Below are 19,656 nucleotides of genomic sequence, written 5' to 3'. Positions count from 1 at the left end.
AATCAATTAATGTGAACGGGAAGGAAGAGAGGAGGGTAGGTGGAGGCGAGTGGTTACGAGTCAAAAGCAATGTTAAAGAGGTGGGCTTTCAGTCTAGATTTAAAGGTGGCCAAGGATGGGGCAAGACGTAGGGGCTCAGGAAGTTTATTCCAGGTGTAGGGTGCAGCGAGACAGAAGGCGCGAAGTCTGGAGTTGGCAGTAGTGGAGAAGGGAACTGCCGAACTGGAGGAAAAACCGGCTAACTCGCCAAACTCTGGAAAGGCGCCCAAAAAAGGCGTCTCTGCCTCCGATCCCCATGCTTCCCCGCTAGACGCATGCATGTGGTCCGGGAAGCGTTTTTTCGCGCTCTTGCCATCCGACGCCATTAGCCACATGGAGAACATTCAGGGGACCCCCTGCCCGCTAGTAAAAGGTAAAATTACCTGCTTCTTGCTCCGAGTTGCAACAAATTGGTGTCCCAGTGAGCAGCTGCAAGGAAAGCTGTTCTGCTTCAAAATCGCTTTCGTTTTTTTTTTTTTTTGTTCAACAGAGCCAGCGGGAGGGGGGAGAAAAGGAGGAACCTGGCACCACCAGGTTTGCACTTGCTCACTAAGAGCCCTCAACCCCAGGTACTCAACAAAACCTAAACAATTAGGCTTGGAGACCTAGCCAGAGCTGCTGCTGTGTGACCACACACCTGCTAGATAGAGAACATACTGGGGAATTTCCGGCAGCACATGACCACATATAGGGAGGCAAAAGATTGCTCTCTATCTCCACCTGCTGGTAGATGGACACAACCCACCAGTCTATGGATGGGAAAATTAGGTTCTTACCTTGGTAATTTTCTTTCCTTTAGTCATAGCAGATGAAGCCATTACGTATGGGTTATGTCCATCAACCAGCAGGGGAGATAGAGAGCACTCAAACTTTCACAGTGCCCTCTTGGCCAGCTAGCTCCACTGCCTCTTCAGTATTTGAAGCTTCCAAAGCAGTATGGCAAACCGCAATGGGAATCACAAGAGCTTTCCTCACAGCGAACGATGGCCCATCACAAGGGCATGAACTCATAAAGGAGGGAATGCACATCCTCCTGGAGGGAATAAACTCATCCTCCTTATTGTATAAGTGGAGGGGAACACACGCGCCTCCTGGAGGGAATCACACATCCTCCCAACACACTGGAGGGAATGAACTCATCCTCCTATTTATAGAACTGGAGGGGAACACACGCGCCTCCTGGAGGGAATCACACATCCTCCCAACACACCCTCCTAAATTTAAACTGAACATGAATCCTGAAGATTGTTTTCCAACTTTCTCCCAAGGAAGGAACTTCAGGAAATTAGAACAGAACCTGAAAAACAGATTCACAGCATACAGACAATCATACAGGGAGGGCTCATGGCTTCATCTGCTATGACTAAAGGAAAGAAAATTACCAAGGTAAGAACCTAATTTTCCCTTCCTTGTCATCAAGCAGATGAAGCCATTACGTATGGGATGTAACAAAGCAATCCCTAGATAGGGTGGGAACAAGCCACACCACGCGCTAGCACTTGTGCACCAAAACGCGCATCCCTCCTGGCAGCCACATCCAGCCTGTAATGTCGGGCAAAGGAGAGCTTAGAAGCCCATGTTGCTGCACTGCCTATCTCTTGAAGAGAGAGTGCTCCAGTTTCAGCCCAAGAGGAAGAAATCGCTCTAGTAGAATGCGCCTTAAAGGCTACAGGCGGAACCCTGCCGGCCAGCAGATAAGCTGAAAAGATAGTTTCTTTGAGCCAGCGGGCAATAGTGGCTTTAGACGCTGGAGACCCTCTGCGAGAACCGGATAGCAAAACAAACAGATGATCAGAAGTCCTGAAAGAGTTAGTAACTCGCAGATACTGCAGCAGAGTCCTGCGCACATCCAAAAGGTGCAGCTGCCCAAAAGATTCTGGAAACTCTTCCTCTGAAAAAGAGGGCAAGAAAATGGGCTGGTTTAGGTGAAAGGCTGAAACCACCTTAGGCATAAAGGAAGGCACGGTCCGAAACGCGACTCCGGACTCTGAAAATTGCAGAAATGGGTCTCTACAGGACAGCGCCTGGAGCTCTGACACCCGTCTCGCCGAGGTAATGGCCACCAGAAAAACGGCCTTCAGTGTCAAATCTTTCTCCGATGCTCGCCGAAGCGGCTCAAAAGGAGATGCCTGCAGGGTTTTCAAAACTAGCCCCAGGTTCCAAGCTGGACAGGGTGCTCGCACTGGAGGTCGGAGCCGAAGCACCCCTCTAAGAAACCGTGCCACATCTGGATGCGCAGCCAAAGACACGCCTTCCACCTTACCATGAAGGGAGGCCAACGCTGCCACCTGCACCCGCAGGGAATTATAGGCCAAGCCTTTTTGTACACCTTCCTGCAAAAAGTCCAGAATCGGCGAGACAGGAGCCCGCATTGGAGCAATGGCTCTGGAAGCACACCAAGACTCAAACAGGCACCAAATCCTGGCATAAGCCACGGAAGTGGACCGCTTGCAGGCTTGCAGGAGAGTGGAAATAACTTTATTGGAATAACCTTTATCCCTCAATTGCGCCATGCCGTAAGACCAAAGCGGCCGGCGTCCTCCATGGCTACCGGTCCCTGAGTCAACAAGTTCGGTACCAGAGGTAACAGCAGAGGAGCCTCCAGGAGCATCTGTCGGAGGTCTGCATACCAAGGTCTCCTTGGCCAATCCGGGGCGATGAGGACCGCTTCTCCTGGGTGCAGCCGAATCCGCAAGAGCATGCGCCCTATCAAGGGCCATGGCGGAAACACAAAGTAGACCTGGAGGCCAGGGTTGAGCCAAGGCATCCAACCCCGCCGAGTAAGGATCTCTCCGTCTGCTGAAGAAGCACGAGACTTTGGTATTGGCACTTGTCGCCATTAGATCCATCACGGGCTTGCCCCATTTGGCACAGATCTGCAGGAATACTTCGTCTGCCAGATTCCATTCTGCTGGATCGATCTGATGCCTGCTCAGATAATCGGCCTGCACATTGCTGTGACCTGCAATATGAGCTGCTGACAGACACTGAAGATGCAGCTCGGCCCAGTGGCAAATCAGTTCGGCCTGCGCGGCTAGTGCTCTGCACCGTGTTCCGCCTTGTCGATTTATATAGGCCACCGTTGTCGTGTTGTCCGACATCACTCTGACAGCCAATCCTTCCAGGGTCACTTGAAAGGCCAGAAGCGCCTGAAACACCGCTTTCAACTCTAAGCGGTTGATGGACCACTCCGACTCCTCGGGTGTCCATAGACCCTGGGCATGCTTCCCCTTGCAATGTGCGCCCCAGCCCTTCAGGCTGGCATCTGTTACCACTAGGCACCAAACGGGGAGCGTCAGCGGCATTCCTCGCCGCAGCATGCTGTCCGAGAGCCACCACTCCATGATGAGTCGGGCAGCAGGGAGCCAAGTAAGTCTGCATTGGTAATCCTGAGAAATAGGAGACCATCTCCGGAGTAGGGAATACTGTAGAGGTCTCAGGTGCGCTCTCGCCCAGGGTACCACTTCCATCGTGGCTGTCATCGATCCCAGCAGCTGGACAATGTCCCAAGCTCGCGGGCGGGGCATCCTCAGGAGCAGACGGACCTGATTCTGAAGCTTGCACCGCCTTAGCTCGGGTAGGAACACATAGCCCGAGACTGTGTCGAACCTGGCCCCCAAAAACTCTAGAGATTGTGAAGGGGACAGGTGACTTTTGGCCATATTGACGACCCAGCCTAGAGATTGCAGTACTGAGACCACTCTGGCTGTAGCTAGTAAGCTCTCTGTTGCAGAGTCTGCTCTGATGAGCCAGTCGTCTAGGTACGGGTGAACCCTGATACCCTCTCGCCTGAGAAAAGCAGCTACTACCGCCATTACCTTCGAAAAGGTTCGGGGAGCTGTGGCGAGGCCAAAAGGCAAGGCCCGAAACTGGAAATGTTTTCCCAACACCGCAAACCGCAGAAATGTCTGGTGCGGGGGCCAAATTGGTATGCACAAGTAAGCTTCTTTCAGGTCCAGAGACGTGAGAAACTCTCCTGGCTGTACCGCCGCAATGACGGAGCGCAGGGATTCCATGTGGAAATGCCGCACTCTCAGGGACTTGTTCACTTCTTTTAAGTCCAGAATAGGGCGAAAGGACCCACCTTTTCGCGGCACCACAAAGTAGATGGAGTATCGGCCGCAGCCTTGCTCGGCGGGAGGCACCGGGGTCACAGCCCCTAACAGAATCAGACCTTGCAAAGTCTCCTCCACCGCCGCCCGTTTGACGGCAGAACCGCATCGGGACTCCACAAACACGTCTCTTACTGGGGCGTTGAATTCTATTCTGTATCCATCTCTGATCAGGTCCAGAACCCAATGACCTGAGGAAATCTTGGCCCACTCCTCGGCAAAGAGGGAAAGCCATCCTCCAATGACAGGCATCGAGGAGAGGGCCGGCGCACCATCATTGAGAGAGTTGCTCCTGAACTCCTGGTCTTGAGCCACCGGCTGCGGAACGCTTGTCCGAGCGAAAGGAGTTCCTCTGCTGACCACGGGCACGTGAAGTGAACCCAGCAGAACGCCCCGGGCGGTACCTTCTAGCTTCACGGAAGCGAGGTCTGTACGAGGAGTGGACCGCCTGGCCCTTAGAGGAAGGCCTCTGCCTATCTTCGGGCAAGCGCTGGGGTTTAGGATCACCCAGGCCTTTCACAATTTTCTCCAACTCCTCACCAAATAGAGGCCATGTCCGCTGCCCAGTGTCGTAGCCACAGACGACGGCGAGCCGCCACTGCTACTGCCATTTGTTTAGCCGAAGCTCTGACAAGGTCATAAAGGGCATCAGCCAGAAAGGACAAGGCCACCTCCATCCGCAGAGCCACATCCAAGAAGGGCTCCGCTCCATCTCCGGGCTGAGCCACTGCCTGTTGCAGCCAAGCTAGGCAGGCTCTAACAGCATAACAGCTGCATGCAGACGCCCGAACAGCGAGACCTGCAATTTCAAAGGACCGTTTCAATGCTGTTTCCAGCCTACGGTCTTGAACATCCTTCAGGGCAACACCTCCTTCAACAGGGAGGGTAGTTCTCTTTGTCACCACAGTGACTAGGGCATCCACTGAAGGCATTTGAAAACGAGCCAAATGCCCCAAACGCAGAGGGTATAACTGCCCCATAGCCCTGGAAACTCTCAAAGGTCCCTCGGGGTCAGCCCACTGAGCCGAAACAAGCTCTAGGATGGAGGCATGCAAAGGGAAGGCCCGAGCAGCTTTCTTGGTACTAGCCATCCTGGGATTACCCGAGGAGGCCATGCCACTGTCAGGATCTTCAATCGAGAGGGCCTGCAGGGTATCTGAAATAAGCGCTGGCAGCTCATCATGGTGGAAAATCCTCACCGCGGAGGGATCATCCAGATCCTGTGGTAAATCCGCACCTGACTCTGGTTCCTCAGACCAAGAACGTCTGTCAGAGTTCTCCGAATCCTCACACCCCGACCACGGGGGGGAAAAAGGTGCACCACAATCTGAAGGGGAATTAACCCTTCTGCGCTTATCTTTAGGCCAAGTATCCGGGAAAAAAGCCTCACTGGGCAGTCCCAGGCCAGAATCCATCGGGGGGGGGGGGGCAATCAGAGGAGCCTCAGGCGACCCCTGAGGAAGGGCTCTTTTCATCATGTATGCTTTATGCAGCAAAAGCACAAAATCCGGGGAGAAAATCTCACCCTGGGCACCCAAATCCTGTCCGGTGCCAGCCACTCCTGAAATAACCTCATCTCGAGGTGCCCCACCCAGCTCAGGTCTCTCCGTGTCCACGGAGGCCGCGCCATGCGGTGTAAGGAAAATGGCGTCCGCTGCCAGCTCAGAGCGGGAAGAAACATCACTCGCCATGCTCGGGCTGGCTCCTACACCAGTACAGCACGATTTACAGAGCCCTGCTGCTGATTAGCACTTGCCACAAGTGGAACAGCGCTTTACATTGTCCGCAGCCATCGCCGAAAAACGGCGGTAAAATCCAAAATGGTGGTTTCGCGCCAAAATCGCCCTGATCGCGGGCCCACCCCGGAGGAGTTGGAAAGCACTCTTACCTCAAAGGATCTAGTGTACAACTACGATCCTGCTGAAAATCAGGTAAAAAACCTCTGTTCTTTTTTTTTTTTTTAAAAGCTGTGAGGAAAGCAGAGGTATTGAAGACTCCGGAGGCTCAGATGAGTGGGAAAGGCAGGGAAAGGGCGAACCTATATGCCTGCATCCACTGTTGGTGGGTAAGGACAGGGAAAGCAAGGCAATATGTCCACATCCACAGAGGTATGGGTAAGGCAGGGAAAGGGCTAACCTATGTGCCTTTAAAGTGAAGCTGCTATAGCCTCCAACACCCCGGTTAACAACTGGCAAGCCAGGAACCACCTCCCGGCAGATTTTTCTGGAGCTCGAACAAGCTGCAGCCACCCTGCTAGGGGAGATAGAGAATACTGAAGAGGCAGTGGAGCTAGCTGGCCAAGAGGGCACTGTGAAAGTTTGAGTGCTCTCTATCTCCCCTGCTGGTTGATGGACATAACCCATACGTAATGGCTTCATCTGCTTGATGACAAGGAATGATCTGCTTGATGATATGGAACAGTCAGTCACTCACCCCTGCTCTGGTTGTAGCGATCCATCAAGGTCCTTATACTCGCTTTGAAGTTTTGCTGCCAGCCTCTAAGCTTCTGAGTTTGTGTCTCCCAGTACTCCTGACCCTCTTTCTCTGCCATCCACTGGGCCCGGGACTCATCCCGCTGAGTCACACTGTCGTACCAATCGATCAGCTTCTCATCCACGTACCCAACTGAATAAAACTCTGGGTATCCAGGGTCGGGATCAGATACCCCCGTGTAAAAATACCGGAGAGAGTGAGATCCTGAAACACAGACAGAAAAACACATTATCATCACCTCCAGCTCATCGTTATTAATCCCCAACTCATTGCTCCTCTTCAGGAAGCTAAAGCCCAGCAGATCCTCACAATCTTCCACATTCACACCCCCTACCCCCAAGAGATGACCCTAACCCAAACTGAGACCCGTCCCCAACACTACCACAGTACCAGATAATCAATGTTTTTTTCACTAACAAAAATCTTCATAACAGACAAACTTTGGAACAGAAGGAAATTTCTTTATACTTTTTTTTTTAATTAACTCTTTCAATTTGTGGGCATTTTCTCCATTTTTACTTTTTTTTGCTCCTTTCTCCTACTGATCTACTTTCTGTCTCAGAACCTCTCCCTCATAGCAGGTGCCCAGTGCTCTATTTTAGGTGTCTGGAATTTTTTCCACCCCCACCCATGTGTCTCTACCCTGTAGCCCCCTGCCACTGGACAATAAGACTGAAAAATTTGACACAAACACAAGACAAGTCTGGCACAAGACAACATGACATAAGACAAAATTACAGCAGTGTAGTGTGCATGGCATCTCTGGCATGGTTCATGGGTTGGCATGATAAGAGGGCACAAAATATATATATAGGAAATTTGTAAGTATAAACTTATACTCCTTATTTCAAGTGCATTATCCTTTTTGGGAGAGCACTTCCTGGACTGGGTACGGATCCAACCTCGTGATACTGGCGTTCATTACAACAATGAAAAAATCCACAGATAAGTACTTATATACAGCGGATCAGCCGCATGATTTCTATCTGTCTATATAAGACAGCGTTACTTTATTAGTGGATATATTAGGTTGACTATCTAGAACTATATTGATGTGTTGTTTTATCATGTTCCAACTAATATAGCATGAGATACGTCTGTACAACATAAGTATATCAAATATTCGGGATCAATCACATTGGCCCCGTTAATATCAAGCAGCAATTGATAGCTGCAAAGGCTGCGCTATTGATAATGCCAAAAGTGCGGTTATGATACTCAGCCAGTCACGTTTACAATGACTGACGTGTGAACTGAGCACTTTTCAAATTATATTCAAAATTTATCTTTAGAGCATATTTAAATATATATTGTAAAAAAAATGGTAAGAGGGCATCCACATTAACATGTTCTGGAAAGGTAATGTGAACAGTGCCCAGGGTTTGTGATGGTGAAGGGTCTGTGCAGTGCCACAGTCACCTGATAAAAAGAATGTTTCAGCCATGAGCAGCAACTTTTTTCTGCAATTCACGAAGGCTGCAGAACCTGTCCACTGTATTTCTGAAAAGTCCAATCTACTTTCAGGCCCAATTTCGGAGAGGCTCTGAAGAAACGCAGAGCACACAGAACACAACTTAAGACCTCTAGAACAGATCTGCTGGTGCTGGGCATCAGGGCTGGCTTAAGAGGTGGGCTAGCAAGGCACTGGCTCAGGGTGACCAAGGTGAATGGTGCTGAAGCCTGCCTTGTCACCCTGTCCTAACAGCAAAGCCCTATTTCATGCCCACTGTGTCCTCCATCTGCTGCCTACCAGGCAGGAGAGTAAAGCCACAAGAGAATTGACACTGCCTCTTTCTCCCAAAAATGCAGGAAGTGCCTGCTCTGTATTTTAAACTCTCCTGCTGTGCCCATTGCAGAGGGAATAGTACAAGTGAAATAGGAGGGCTCAATTGCTGAAGAGAAGTAGGAGGGAGCTGGTACAAGAGGGCTGATGCCAATACTCGATTCCAATAGTACAAAGACTAGGGGACACTCGAGGAAGTTATATGGAAATACTTTTAAAACAAAATAGGAGGAAATATTTTTTCACTCAAAGAATAGTTAAGCTCTGGAACTCTTTGCCGGAGGAGGTGGTAACAGCGGTTAGCGTTTCTGGGATTAAAAACGGTTTGGACAAATTGCTGGAAATATGAAAGCGCAAAGCCCCTAAGAGAGAAACTACATTGGCTTCTGCTCAAGGAACGAATTGAGTTCAAGATCTGCACAATCGTGCACAAAATCATTCACGCAGATGCCCCACTCTACATGCTAAACCTAGTGGACCTACCGCCCAGAAATGCCAAAAGATCAGCCCGCAAATTCCTTAATCTGAATTTCCCCAGCTGCAAAGGAGTGAAATAGAAACAGGCTTATGCTACGGCCTTTGCATACAAAAGCACACAGTTCTGGAATGCGCTACCCAAAACCCTGAAAACCATGAACAATCTAACCAGCTTCCGCAAAGCTCTGAAAACACACCTCTTTAACAGAGCCTACAAAAGTCACCCTCAATGATACAATTCATTCCCCAAATCATCCGAACACACCTAAAAAACTTGCACACAACCTACCCAACATCCGCCCATCTACTACCTCTTTTACATCAGCTTAGGATCAACTGTATTTAAATCATGTATCGATTTTATCATAACCTTTTACATTAGCCTATGATCAACTGTATTTAAAACATGCATTGATTTTAACATAACCTCACTCTGTAAGCCACATTGAGCCTGCAAAAAGGTGGGATAATGTGGGGTACAGATGCAATAAATAATAATAATAGTCTGCTATTGAGGCAAACATGGGAAGAGCAACTGGTTGCCCTGGGATTTGTAGTATGGAATGTTGGTACTCTGAGATTCTACATGGCATATTGTCACGCTTTAGAATTCCAGAATCTTGCTGTTCTTTGGGGTTCTATGTGGACTGTTGCCACGATTTGGGTTTCTGCCAGGTACTTGTGACCGGACTTGGCCACAGTTTGGAAACAGGATACTTGGCTAGATGGCCCATTGATCTGACCCAGTATGGCTACTTTTATGTTCTTATATTCTTATACTGTAGGGTGGGAGATTTGAGAGAACGACACTGGGGGAAAAGCAAAAGCATATGTAGGAGAAGACACTAGAGAAGAGAGATGAGTATGAGGAAAGGCAAAGACAATGGATGCTTAAGGAAGACAGAAACAGGAGGAGAGAAACAAAGGAGTGATCTCTCTAGAACCTTTTGAAATAACCCTTCTGATTCTACCGACCGCCTGGCTTAACATAAAATGTTATAATACTGTACAGTACTCCCCTGCCCCCACCCAGCTGGCAACATTTCTGGGGAGAACAATGCCAAGGACATGGGGAGGCAGGAGAGAAGGAATTCAGAGGTGGAGACTAGGATTCTGTGGGGGATCAGAACAGACTAAGAATGGCCGGGTAAATGGGGATTCAGGAGAATAAGAGAGGAAGCTAATTTTATATCTGCAATTGTGTTCATAATTCCTGTTACACACTACTTTTAAGTTTGCATTTTCTGAGCACTCACACCATGTAGATGGCTAAATAATGGTATCAAAATACTGGTGGTTATATGTTTAACTGTCGGTATTCTATGTAACTGCCCTGAAAAGCCACTAGAACACCAGAAGATTTAAAAGGTCCAGAGAGGGCCTTCAGATGGTGTGAGGGCAGGGGGAGAAGTGGGCATAGAGCGTCATCATGGATGGGGGGGGGGAAGGGGTTTAGTTTCAGGCAATAATGCACTAGCATTTTTGGCTGAAACCCAAACCTGGATTTCTGGTCAGTTTCAGTGAAGACCGAAACCTGGTCAGCCTCTAAATCAACTTTTTATATTGTTGCATTGGTTGCTGACAGAGGCAAGAATGTTTACGTTTTATTGTATTACTTTTAAGTAATGCATAGAATCACACCACGTTTTACGTATATTCCAGTTACTAGATGATCCTTGTCATGTACTGAGTCAGTCTTCTCATTTCCAAATCCAAAGGGGAAAAAATACAAGAAATTATTGTTATCCTTTGCCTACTTAGTTCTAAAAACTGGAATATATTACCAAATAATCTCAGATTTCTAATTATAAGGTTTTTACAAAATTGGTAAAAACTTATTTTGTAAATGCGCTTGCCAACTGATCTGTATAATTGTGGCCTGGATTTGGCTACTGTTGGATCTCAAGAAAGATATAGTAGAATTGGAAAAGGTGCAGCGAAGTGCGACTAAAATGATAGCGGGGATGGGACGACTTCCCTATGAAGAAAGATTAAGGAGGCTAGGGCTTTTCAGCTTGGAGAAGAGACGGCTGAGGAGAGACATGATAGAGGTATATAAAATAATGAGTGGAGTGGAACAGGTGGATGTGAAGCGTCTGTTCACGCTTTCCAAAAATACTAGGACTAGGGGGCATGCGATGAAACTACAGTGTAGTAAATTTAAAACAAATCGGAGAAAAGTTTTCTTCACCCAACGCATAATTAAACTCTGGAATTCATTGCCGGAGAACGTGGTGAAGGCGGTTAGCTTAGCAGAGTTTAAAAAGGGGTTGGACGGTTTCCTAAAGGACAAGTCCATAAACCACTACTAAATGGACTTGGGAAAAATCCACAATTCCAGGAATAACATGTATAGAATGTTTGTACATTTGGGAAGCTTGCCAGGTGCCCTTGGCCTGGATTGGCCGCTGTCGTGGACAGGATACTGGGCTCGATGGACCCTTGGTCTTTTCCCAGTGTGGCATTACTTATGTACTGTATTTTCCTAGATGAACAACCTAATTTCTTCATTTCTAATTAGTTCTGATATTAACGGAATACAACAAATGTTTCATTTTAATTTTAATAAACTGTTGTAAAATTCATTCTATTTTACAGAATGGCTATCACACTTATTTGGCTGGAGTGCCAATAATTCTGGGAGGAATTGCAACTCAATTTAGATTGTGAGCTCTTTGAGCAGGGACTGTCTTTTCATGTATGGTGTACAGCGCTGCGTATGCCTTGTAGCGCTATAGAAGTGATAAGTAGTAGTAGATTGGAACAAGTTTAAGGGGCCCTTTTACTAAAGTGCGCTGAAAATTACCTGCGCTGGTGTAGACACATGTATTGGATGTGTGCGCAGTTCCATTTTTCAGTGCGCCTGCAAAAAGGGCTTTTTTTGGGTGAAAATGGACATAGGGCAAAATAAAAATCAGGGCAGGTCCATTTTGGGCCTGAGACCTTACCGCCACCCACTGACTTAGCGGTAAGGTCTCACGTTAACTGGGCGGTAATCATCAGCATGAATAAACTGCCGATTACAGACCAGTTAGCACCACACGGTAGAAAATAGAAATTATTTTCTGCCGCACATTTTGGACGTGTATCAAAATTAGAATTACCGCCCAGGGCACGTGATAGCTGGGTGGTAGTTCTAATTTTATGCATGTTGCATGCATCTAGGCACCTACGTACCTTAGTAAAAAGGGCCCCTCAGTATTCTTCCAGCTCCATTGATGAGGTGTCAAAACTTAGACCAGCCACGCAGCTTTCACCCTCTCCACCTCTTTTCTGCTTCACCATTCTGGCCCCAGTTCCCTCACTTGTTTTTCCTCACTCTAACCTCCCTCAAGTCCTGAAGATCTGCACCATCTTCTTCCCTGACTTCTCCTGTTGGATAGGAGAGGAGGGGGTGAGTCTGGAACAGAAACTATAGGATAGGAAAGGAGAGGGCGAGACTGGCAGACTACAATTGTTCTGCTCCCTTTTCCAGCCCCTGCTCAGGCCTTACTAGCGTTTGTAATTGGTGCAAATTCTCAGAATCTTCTGGAAAGATCTGGAGAGGTCCCACGTATGGTAGGTAAACACAGGAGGACTTCGTCCCCCCCCCCTCTTGTGAAAGCTGCAGAAATTGGTGGCCTATCAGTGACAGGAGCAGGAAAATCTGGCACCTTGTCCTGCCACCGCCGCCCCCCCCCCCCAAGCAATTTAAGAAAAAGATTGAACGGACAAAAAAAAACAGCCTGATGAGAACAACAGAGTACTGGAGGGTTAGAGGACCAGAGGAAGGGGAGCGGAAGGGCTGGCAGTGAGAATGGGAAGACCTGCTACTCCTAGGTGTTTATCAATGGTTTTATGTTGCAAGTATTTAAAATCAGAAGTATGAGTTATTGAAGGAAAAAAAAAACTGAAGGAACAGAAAGGAAATGAAAAAGGGGTGATGAAACTGGGGTGTAGGTGATGGGAAGAGGAAACAGACCCAAGGAGAAACTGGGGATTACTGAACTGGGGAGGAATGGAGAGAGATTAACGGAGCCCCCAAACCAGGGGCATAGCTAGGTGGGGTCAAGGGAGCCTGGGCCCTTGCAAATTTCATCCAGGCCCTTGGTTTGGCTGCCGGGAGTCCCCAAACCCCGCCAGCCAAAGCCTTGTTCAGTGCTGGTCTCCGGTGCAGCTGTGTTCACCGCCCTGCTCTTCTTTCTTCTTGCTGACAGGATGTCAACAAGAAGAAAAAAGAGCAGGGCAGCGAACGCAGCTGCACCAGAGACTGGCGCTGAACAAGGCTTTGGCTGGTGGAGGATGGGAACCCCCCACCAGCAAAGGTATTTGTTTTTGCGGGGGGGGGGGGGGGGGGAGCAGCGAGGCAGCAGACTAAAACGTGCTCCCAACCTCGGGCTCTGGCCCCTCCCACTGCAATGCCCCACTCCAAACTGCACTGAAGATACATTTATGAGGTGCTGTGATATGATTTCCAAAGTATATCTGTATTTATACAGCAATGCTGACCATAATACTGCACAGGCCGAGCAGGAGACGTCTGGTACCACACTTGCATGGAGCCAGCAGGAAGAAGGTAGGGGTGTGCTTGCACCAGCCCACATGGCGCAGAACAATGTAGAGGTGCTCGACGAAATTAGAAGAACAAAATCCCTCACACAAATCATGCAAGCACAGCAAAGGTGACACCAAAAAATCAGGAGCTGCATGATATGTAGGTCATGTAAAAAGTTTATTTCAAACATCCAACGGACACGACACAAACTGTGTTTCGGCCACAAATGCCTGCCTCGGGAGTCTCTAAACAGTGAGAAATATATACACGTATAAATAATAAATAAGGGGCCCTTTTACAACGCGTCTGCAAGCCTTACCACTCGCTAAAATGGAAGTACCGCTAGACTATTGTGGCAGCCCGAAGGTAGTTCCCACCCCCACCGCGCTGTCATATCTGGCGCTATAAAAATAGCACCAGTGTGTACCCGGAGGTAACTGGGCAGTGCCATACGCTGCCCAGTTAGCGCGGGAGCCCTTAACGCAGACAATCCTTCCGACTAATGATGCACTCGATGATAATGTCACAAATTAACTTTTTGAGTTATTTGTCTTGCTGCGCATTCTGCACAGTCGGCAAAGATTTTAAAATTGTCTAACTATGAAAGAGAATGCCACTGCTTATCAAGCTACACTAGCTCCTGATTAAGGCCAGATTGTTCTTTAAAGCTAGCATGATTATTTTCAAAATCTTGTTCTGAATGGTGCCCGACTACATGTTAGACTTGACTGAACTGTGGCCTAGAGACGCAAGCCCAGAAACCAGAGGATACTTCCTACTCAGAAACAAAACTTACAAAGCCAGATATACAGCTGGATTCTAGGTTCCAAATCACAGAACTCAATTCCTCAGGCCACAAACTTTACTTAATATCTTCAGTTCAGAAAAGATCTAAAAACATCTCTCTTCAAGTCAGTCTATAGATAAACACAAGGGACTAACGACCCAGAACATTTGCTACTGAAACCACAATGCAACATCTCGTAGAAACAATTATAAACCATGGCACAAAATATCTGCTACTATAATTGCAACTGTGTAACAATAATGTAACAGCTCTTAATTACCAATAACAATATAACTGTTATTAACAAAACAAAGAAACTTCAAACTGCTCAAAACACAGCAGCCAGGCTTATATTCGTAAAAACAAGATTCGAAAGCGCCAAATCCCTACCAGAAAAACTGCACTGGCTCCCAATCAAAGAAAGTATTGCGTTCAAAATCTGCACCCTGGTTCATAAAATCATCTACGGTGAAGCCCCGGGATACATGACAGACCTCATTGACCTGCCAACCAGAAACACAAAAATATCAGCTCGAACATAACAAAATCTCCACCACCCTAGCTGTAAAGGACTCAAATACAAATCAACCTATGCATCCAGCTTTTCTTACATAAAGCACACAACTATGGAACGCATTACCAAAAGCCGTGAAAACAACGTATGACCACCTAAACTTCCGGAAATCACTAAAAACCAACCTGTTCAAAAAGGCATACCCTAACAAGCCAACTTAAATGACTGTACCTTGCAACACAACGAAATAAAAGTAACTCTTCCTTCTTATGATTCCCAATGTGTCTGTAACACATGAACTTCACTCTACCATAACCTCACCCTGCATTTGTTCAAACTGGTATTGGCAATCGCCTCTCCGGTACTATGTAAGCCACATTGAGCCTGCAAATAGGTGGGAAAATGTGGGATACAAATGCAATAAATAAATAAACTAACAACTGGAAGCCACATTGTAACAATAATGTAACAGCTGTTACCAACCAATTGTAAACCACAATGAACCGAAACTTGTTTTGGATAATTGTGGGATAAGAGAACACAAATAAATACATAAATCCCTTTCAGTCAAGGAAAGAAAGGGTCTCTGCTATACTATAAGTGATCAGAGAGGGACTGAGCTGGGCACCACCTGCCCCCTTCCATTTACTCCCTGCTCTCCCACCCCCCACCCCACGTGACCACAAGCTTCCCAGGCTGGACAATAGTGAGGCTACACAGTAGACAAGGAGGGTAAAGCAGTGGCGTAGCCACAGGTGGGCCTGGGTGGGCCAGGGCCCACCCACTTAGGGTTCAGGCCCACCCAACAGTAGCATACCTTTAGTGGTAGCTGGTGGAGATCCCAAGCTCTATCAGCTGAAGACTTCCCTTTGATGGTAAACCAAGGTGGAAAGAAGCGTTTTCTCGCCAGCTGAGATATTTTTTTGGTGGTGGTGGTGGTGAAGAACACTTGGTGCCCACCCACTTCTTGTCTAGGCCCACTCAGAATCTGTTGTCTGGCTACGCCCCCGGGGTAAAGGCTGTGGGGAGGGGGTGGCATATTCCCAGGAAGAGAGGTGCTCGGATTACCTGCAATAACTGCTCCCCTCCCTCTTAACACAAGGCAAAAAACACAAAACAGGTGTCGGCAGGTTACGAACAGCCACCTCACCCCGCCCCTTCCTCCCTCCACCTCCAATGAAGACCCCTTTGTATCTGCCCAAATTTCGGCTCCTATAATCTCCAGTGTAGTCCAGGTATTCACAAGCATTTCACTTCTTTTTCACCATGATCATAAATCGAGATCAGAAACCCGAAGTTCCCCCGAGAGAGTTAAGTTTGGAAGGTGACGCATCTCAGAAATTAAGGCAAGTGTCCCAATGATCCGATCCCGGGAAATAAGACAGGATTATATCAATAGGAGGAGACTTACCCGTGGAAGCATCGGACGGGTAGAAGAACCCAAAGAAAAAGAGGAATACGGGAACAATTCCTATGTTCACCCGTACCCCTGAGAACATGATCATTTTCTAAATTATGTCCTCAGTTGTGTTTAACTCTCCTCCGCGAACAGAGAATATGACAAGAATCGGACAGCCCTTCTTATTTATACCAGACCCCGCCCACCGAATAATTCGGCCAACCACAATAAAGAGCTGCAGTGACGCCAGCAGATGTCGGGCAGATCCCAGCAGCGCAGGTAGCAGATGAGTGAAAAGGAAAGTGAAAGTGTTTCAAGGGCGATCCGACATGTGATTGGGGTTTGGCAGCTCTTCAGCCGGGGAATTCTGCGCAACAATTTTCCTACTCTCAGTACTTTAACGATCTGCACTGCAGCCTCTATTGTTCACATTACACAGTATAATACTTTTTAATCAGACGTTATAAGGTCGAACAAGGTGCCATAGGCTGAGGGGAGCATTCTGGTAACATAGTAGATGACAAAAAGACCTGCACGGTCCATCCAGTCTGTCGAACAAGATAAACTCATATGTGCTACTTTTTGTGTATACCTGACCTTGATTTGTATTTTGAGCTATTAAAGATGCACCCAGTGTTCAGGCAATCTAACATCTTATTTTCATACCAAAGGGGGTGTAATCTGGGGGATGAAGAGTTATGCTAGCCCTTGCTCTCAGTAAAATACAGGCCAATGGCTCATAATAAGAGCTAGGCCTCTTAAAATCAAAAGTTATCTCTGATACAAAAGAGAGCTGGCTTGTAAAAATCAGAGATCACCTGTTGCAAAATAACTCTCCTCTCGTGTGTCTGGGCAAAAAACTCTTTATTTGGGAGTCAATCCCCTTCTTATATACTCTATGAATATTCATGGATATTACATGTATTATCATTACTATTGGTTACATTTTGCTTACACAACCATGATCATGCATTGCTTACAAGAACAACTCTACATGAACAGCTCGTGAACCTGCTCAGGAATGTACAAACATCACCTGCTATTCTGCTACTTTCTCAGGAAAGAACAAAAACATCACATGCTAGATTCTCAGGAATATACAAAACATCATCTGCTGCCTGTATCCAAATACATTCTATCTACATCTCCACCTTTTTTTTTTTTTTTTTTTTTTTTTAATGAAATCTCCGTGGTGTGCCAGCTGGAGATGGAGGTGGAGATGTTTGTAATAGCTTATAAACATATTGAGCAGAGTGACGTGTTGGAGCGAATGGACGAGGAAAACATAAAGAAAAAGGTTAGGAATGCATTGTATACAACAGCAAAAAATAGTGAAAACAAAAATACCAATGACTAAATACTGGATAATAGGGCGGAGCCAGGTCCAAGGGATCCATTGCCACAATTGATCCCATACATCAGAGAGTAGGTTATTATGAATAGTAATATGAGTAGTTAAATTCCGTAGGAAAGCTAATTGTTTGTCAATGGCCTTTGAATTGTCAGATAAATTAAAACAGCACATGTCCTGAAACTCTTCGCAACCATGATGGTTAAGTAATAAAAGATAATCAATGGCTGCTCGATTTTGTAAAACTCCATGACGTAATTGCTGTTGCTCAGCATTAAGTAAACTAATAGCAGTGGAGGTTGCATTGATTGATTTAATTGCCCAACAGGCTAATTCACGAATATTTTTTGCATTTGCCGCTGCCAATGCAGGGACACCTATTAATGAAAATGCAAGTGCCAGATATTCAGTTTGACTCAGAAATTTAACATTATCATTGCAATTGGCAGCAAGGGTCATACGCTTGGATCGCATATGTGAGGAGTTAGAAAATAAAATATGTTTACTGGGAAGTACCATAGTGAGTCGACTTAGACAGCATGTAGTACCATCAGATATATTAGCTGGAATATAATTAAAGGTATACATTCCACATGACCAAAACCAGCCAGGGGGTAAATGAGTAAATTTATAAATATATGAAACATTTTCGTAGGAGCTACAATTTAACAAAGTTGGTCCAAAATTAACACAATTTGATCGGGTACAATTAACCATACGAGCACATGTCATATTGATACTAGCTATTTGATTGGTTCTCACATGCATTGCCAAAGTAGGCGGCAACAGGGTTTGTGTTCCCCAATTATGGTATTCATAAGAAGCATTTCGATAGGATGAATTAACAGGAAGCTGTGAATAAAACCAAGTATCATTTTGCATATCTTTAGGATCATGACATACTGGAATCAGGCAAGTTGCCAAAACTTCTCCAACTGCCTTTTGATGAGAAAGACAGAAATCAGTTTGGTTCAGTGAAATTGCAAACGCTTCCCAAATATTTTTTGTGGGAAGTAATTGTGACTGTCCACAAGGTATGTACAAACAACACACAGTAGAAGCAATGTAATGGAATTAGCATCAAGCGCTGCAATAATAGCCACTACGAAGTTATCATCAGTCTTTTCAATATGAGCTTTTTCTAAAGTCTCTGTAGCTTGTTGACTCAAGGCTTTAATTTGTCCCCAAGTAACAGGAGCATTAGGTTGACGAGTCACTGACCGTTTGCGTGTTTGCATCTGCGGTCCTTGAAGGGTGAGTGTGAAATTGGGAATTGGGTTGTGAAGACCTTGATGCCACGACATGAGGTTTCACCCACTTTGCTGGAATCCACACCGGGCCAGAATCTGTTTGAACAGCAGCGTAACCACGACCCCAGGTAAGGAGAGGCACAGGGGAACTCCACTGATCAGAAGGTAGTTGTCGGTATATGACCAAAGGACGAGATAAAGGTGGGGCAGGAGTACGAAAATGTTGTTCAAATCTGGAAGAAAAAGTTTTTGTAGCAGGATTATTGATGAGATTGAGATGATTCAGTGTGTAAAGGATTTGTGCTAAGCATTCATCAATGCTTACTCTATGACGGAGAATACCGTCTTTTTTTGTAGTCAGATTACTTAAAGCAGTTTTCAGTGTGCGATTAGCACGTTCAACAATAGCTTGACCAGTGGAGTTATAGGGGATACCAAAAAGGTGCTCAATATGCCAGAGGGTCAGGAACTCCTGTAAGGAGGTGAAGTATAAGCAGGGGCATTGTCTGTCTTGAGAGTTTTAGGAACACCCATGACCGCAAAAGCTTGGAGAAGATGAGAGCGGACATGAGATGTAGTTTCCCCTTTTTGTGCAGTGACCCACAAAAATCCAGAATGAGTATCAACAACCACATGAAGCTTAGACCATTGACCAAAAGGGGGAAAGTGAGTAACGTCCATTTGCCAGAGGCTATTAACTTCCAGACCACGAGGATTAACTCCAGGAAAAAAGGTAGTAGGAGCTGAAAAGGAACATTGTGGACAATTTTTGATAATAGCTCTAGCTTCTTCTAAAGAAATTTGAAACTGGCGAGCTAGGCTAGGTGCATTTTGATGATGAAGTTCATGACTGCAGTGTGCTGTGGAGAAAAAATGAAGATGGCGATCCGCTCGAGCATTCCCTTCAGACAGACCAC

General features: G+C 46.6%; 1 protein-coding gene across 1 annotated transcript in view; it reads right to left on the bottom strand.

Annotated features, from left to right (window-relative positions):
- LOC115459445 (major histocompatibility complex class I-related gene protein-like) overlaps positions 1–16,276 on the bottom strand; it is a 60,297-nt gene extending 44,021 nt beyond the window's left edge. The window contains exons 1-2 of the mRNA XM_030189266.1: positions 16,151–16,276; positions 6,585–6,848 (exon numbers count right to left, since the gene is read on the bottom strand). Of these exons, the coding sequence (XP_030045126.1) occupies positions 6,585–6,848; positions 16,151–16,244 (358 nt within the window). The 5' untranslated portion in view covers positions 16,245–16,276. The remainder of the gene's footprint in view (positions 1–6,584; positions 6,849–16,150) is intronic.
- Positions 16,277–19,656: the final 3,380 nt, after the last annotated feature.

Source organism: Microcaecilia unicolor, unplaced genomic scaffold (assembly GCF_901765095.1).
Source record: "Microcaecilia unicolor unplaced genomic scaffold, aMicUni1.1, whole genome shotgun sequence".
Classification (NCBI taxonomy): domain Eukaryota; kingdom Metazoa; phylum Chordata; class Amphibia; order Gymnophiona; family Siphonopidae; genus Microcaecilia; species Microcaecilia unicolor.
This window is presented reverse-complemented; position numbering and strand designations above follow the sequence as displayed.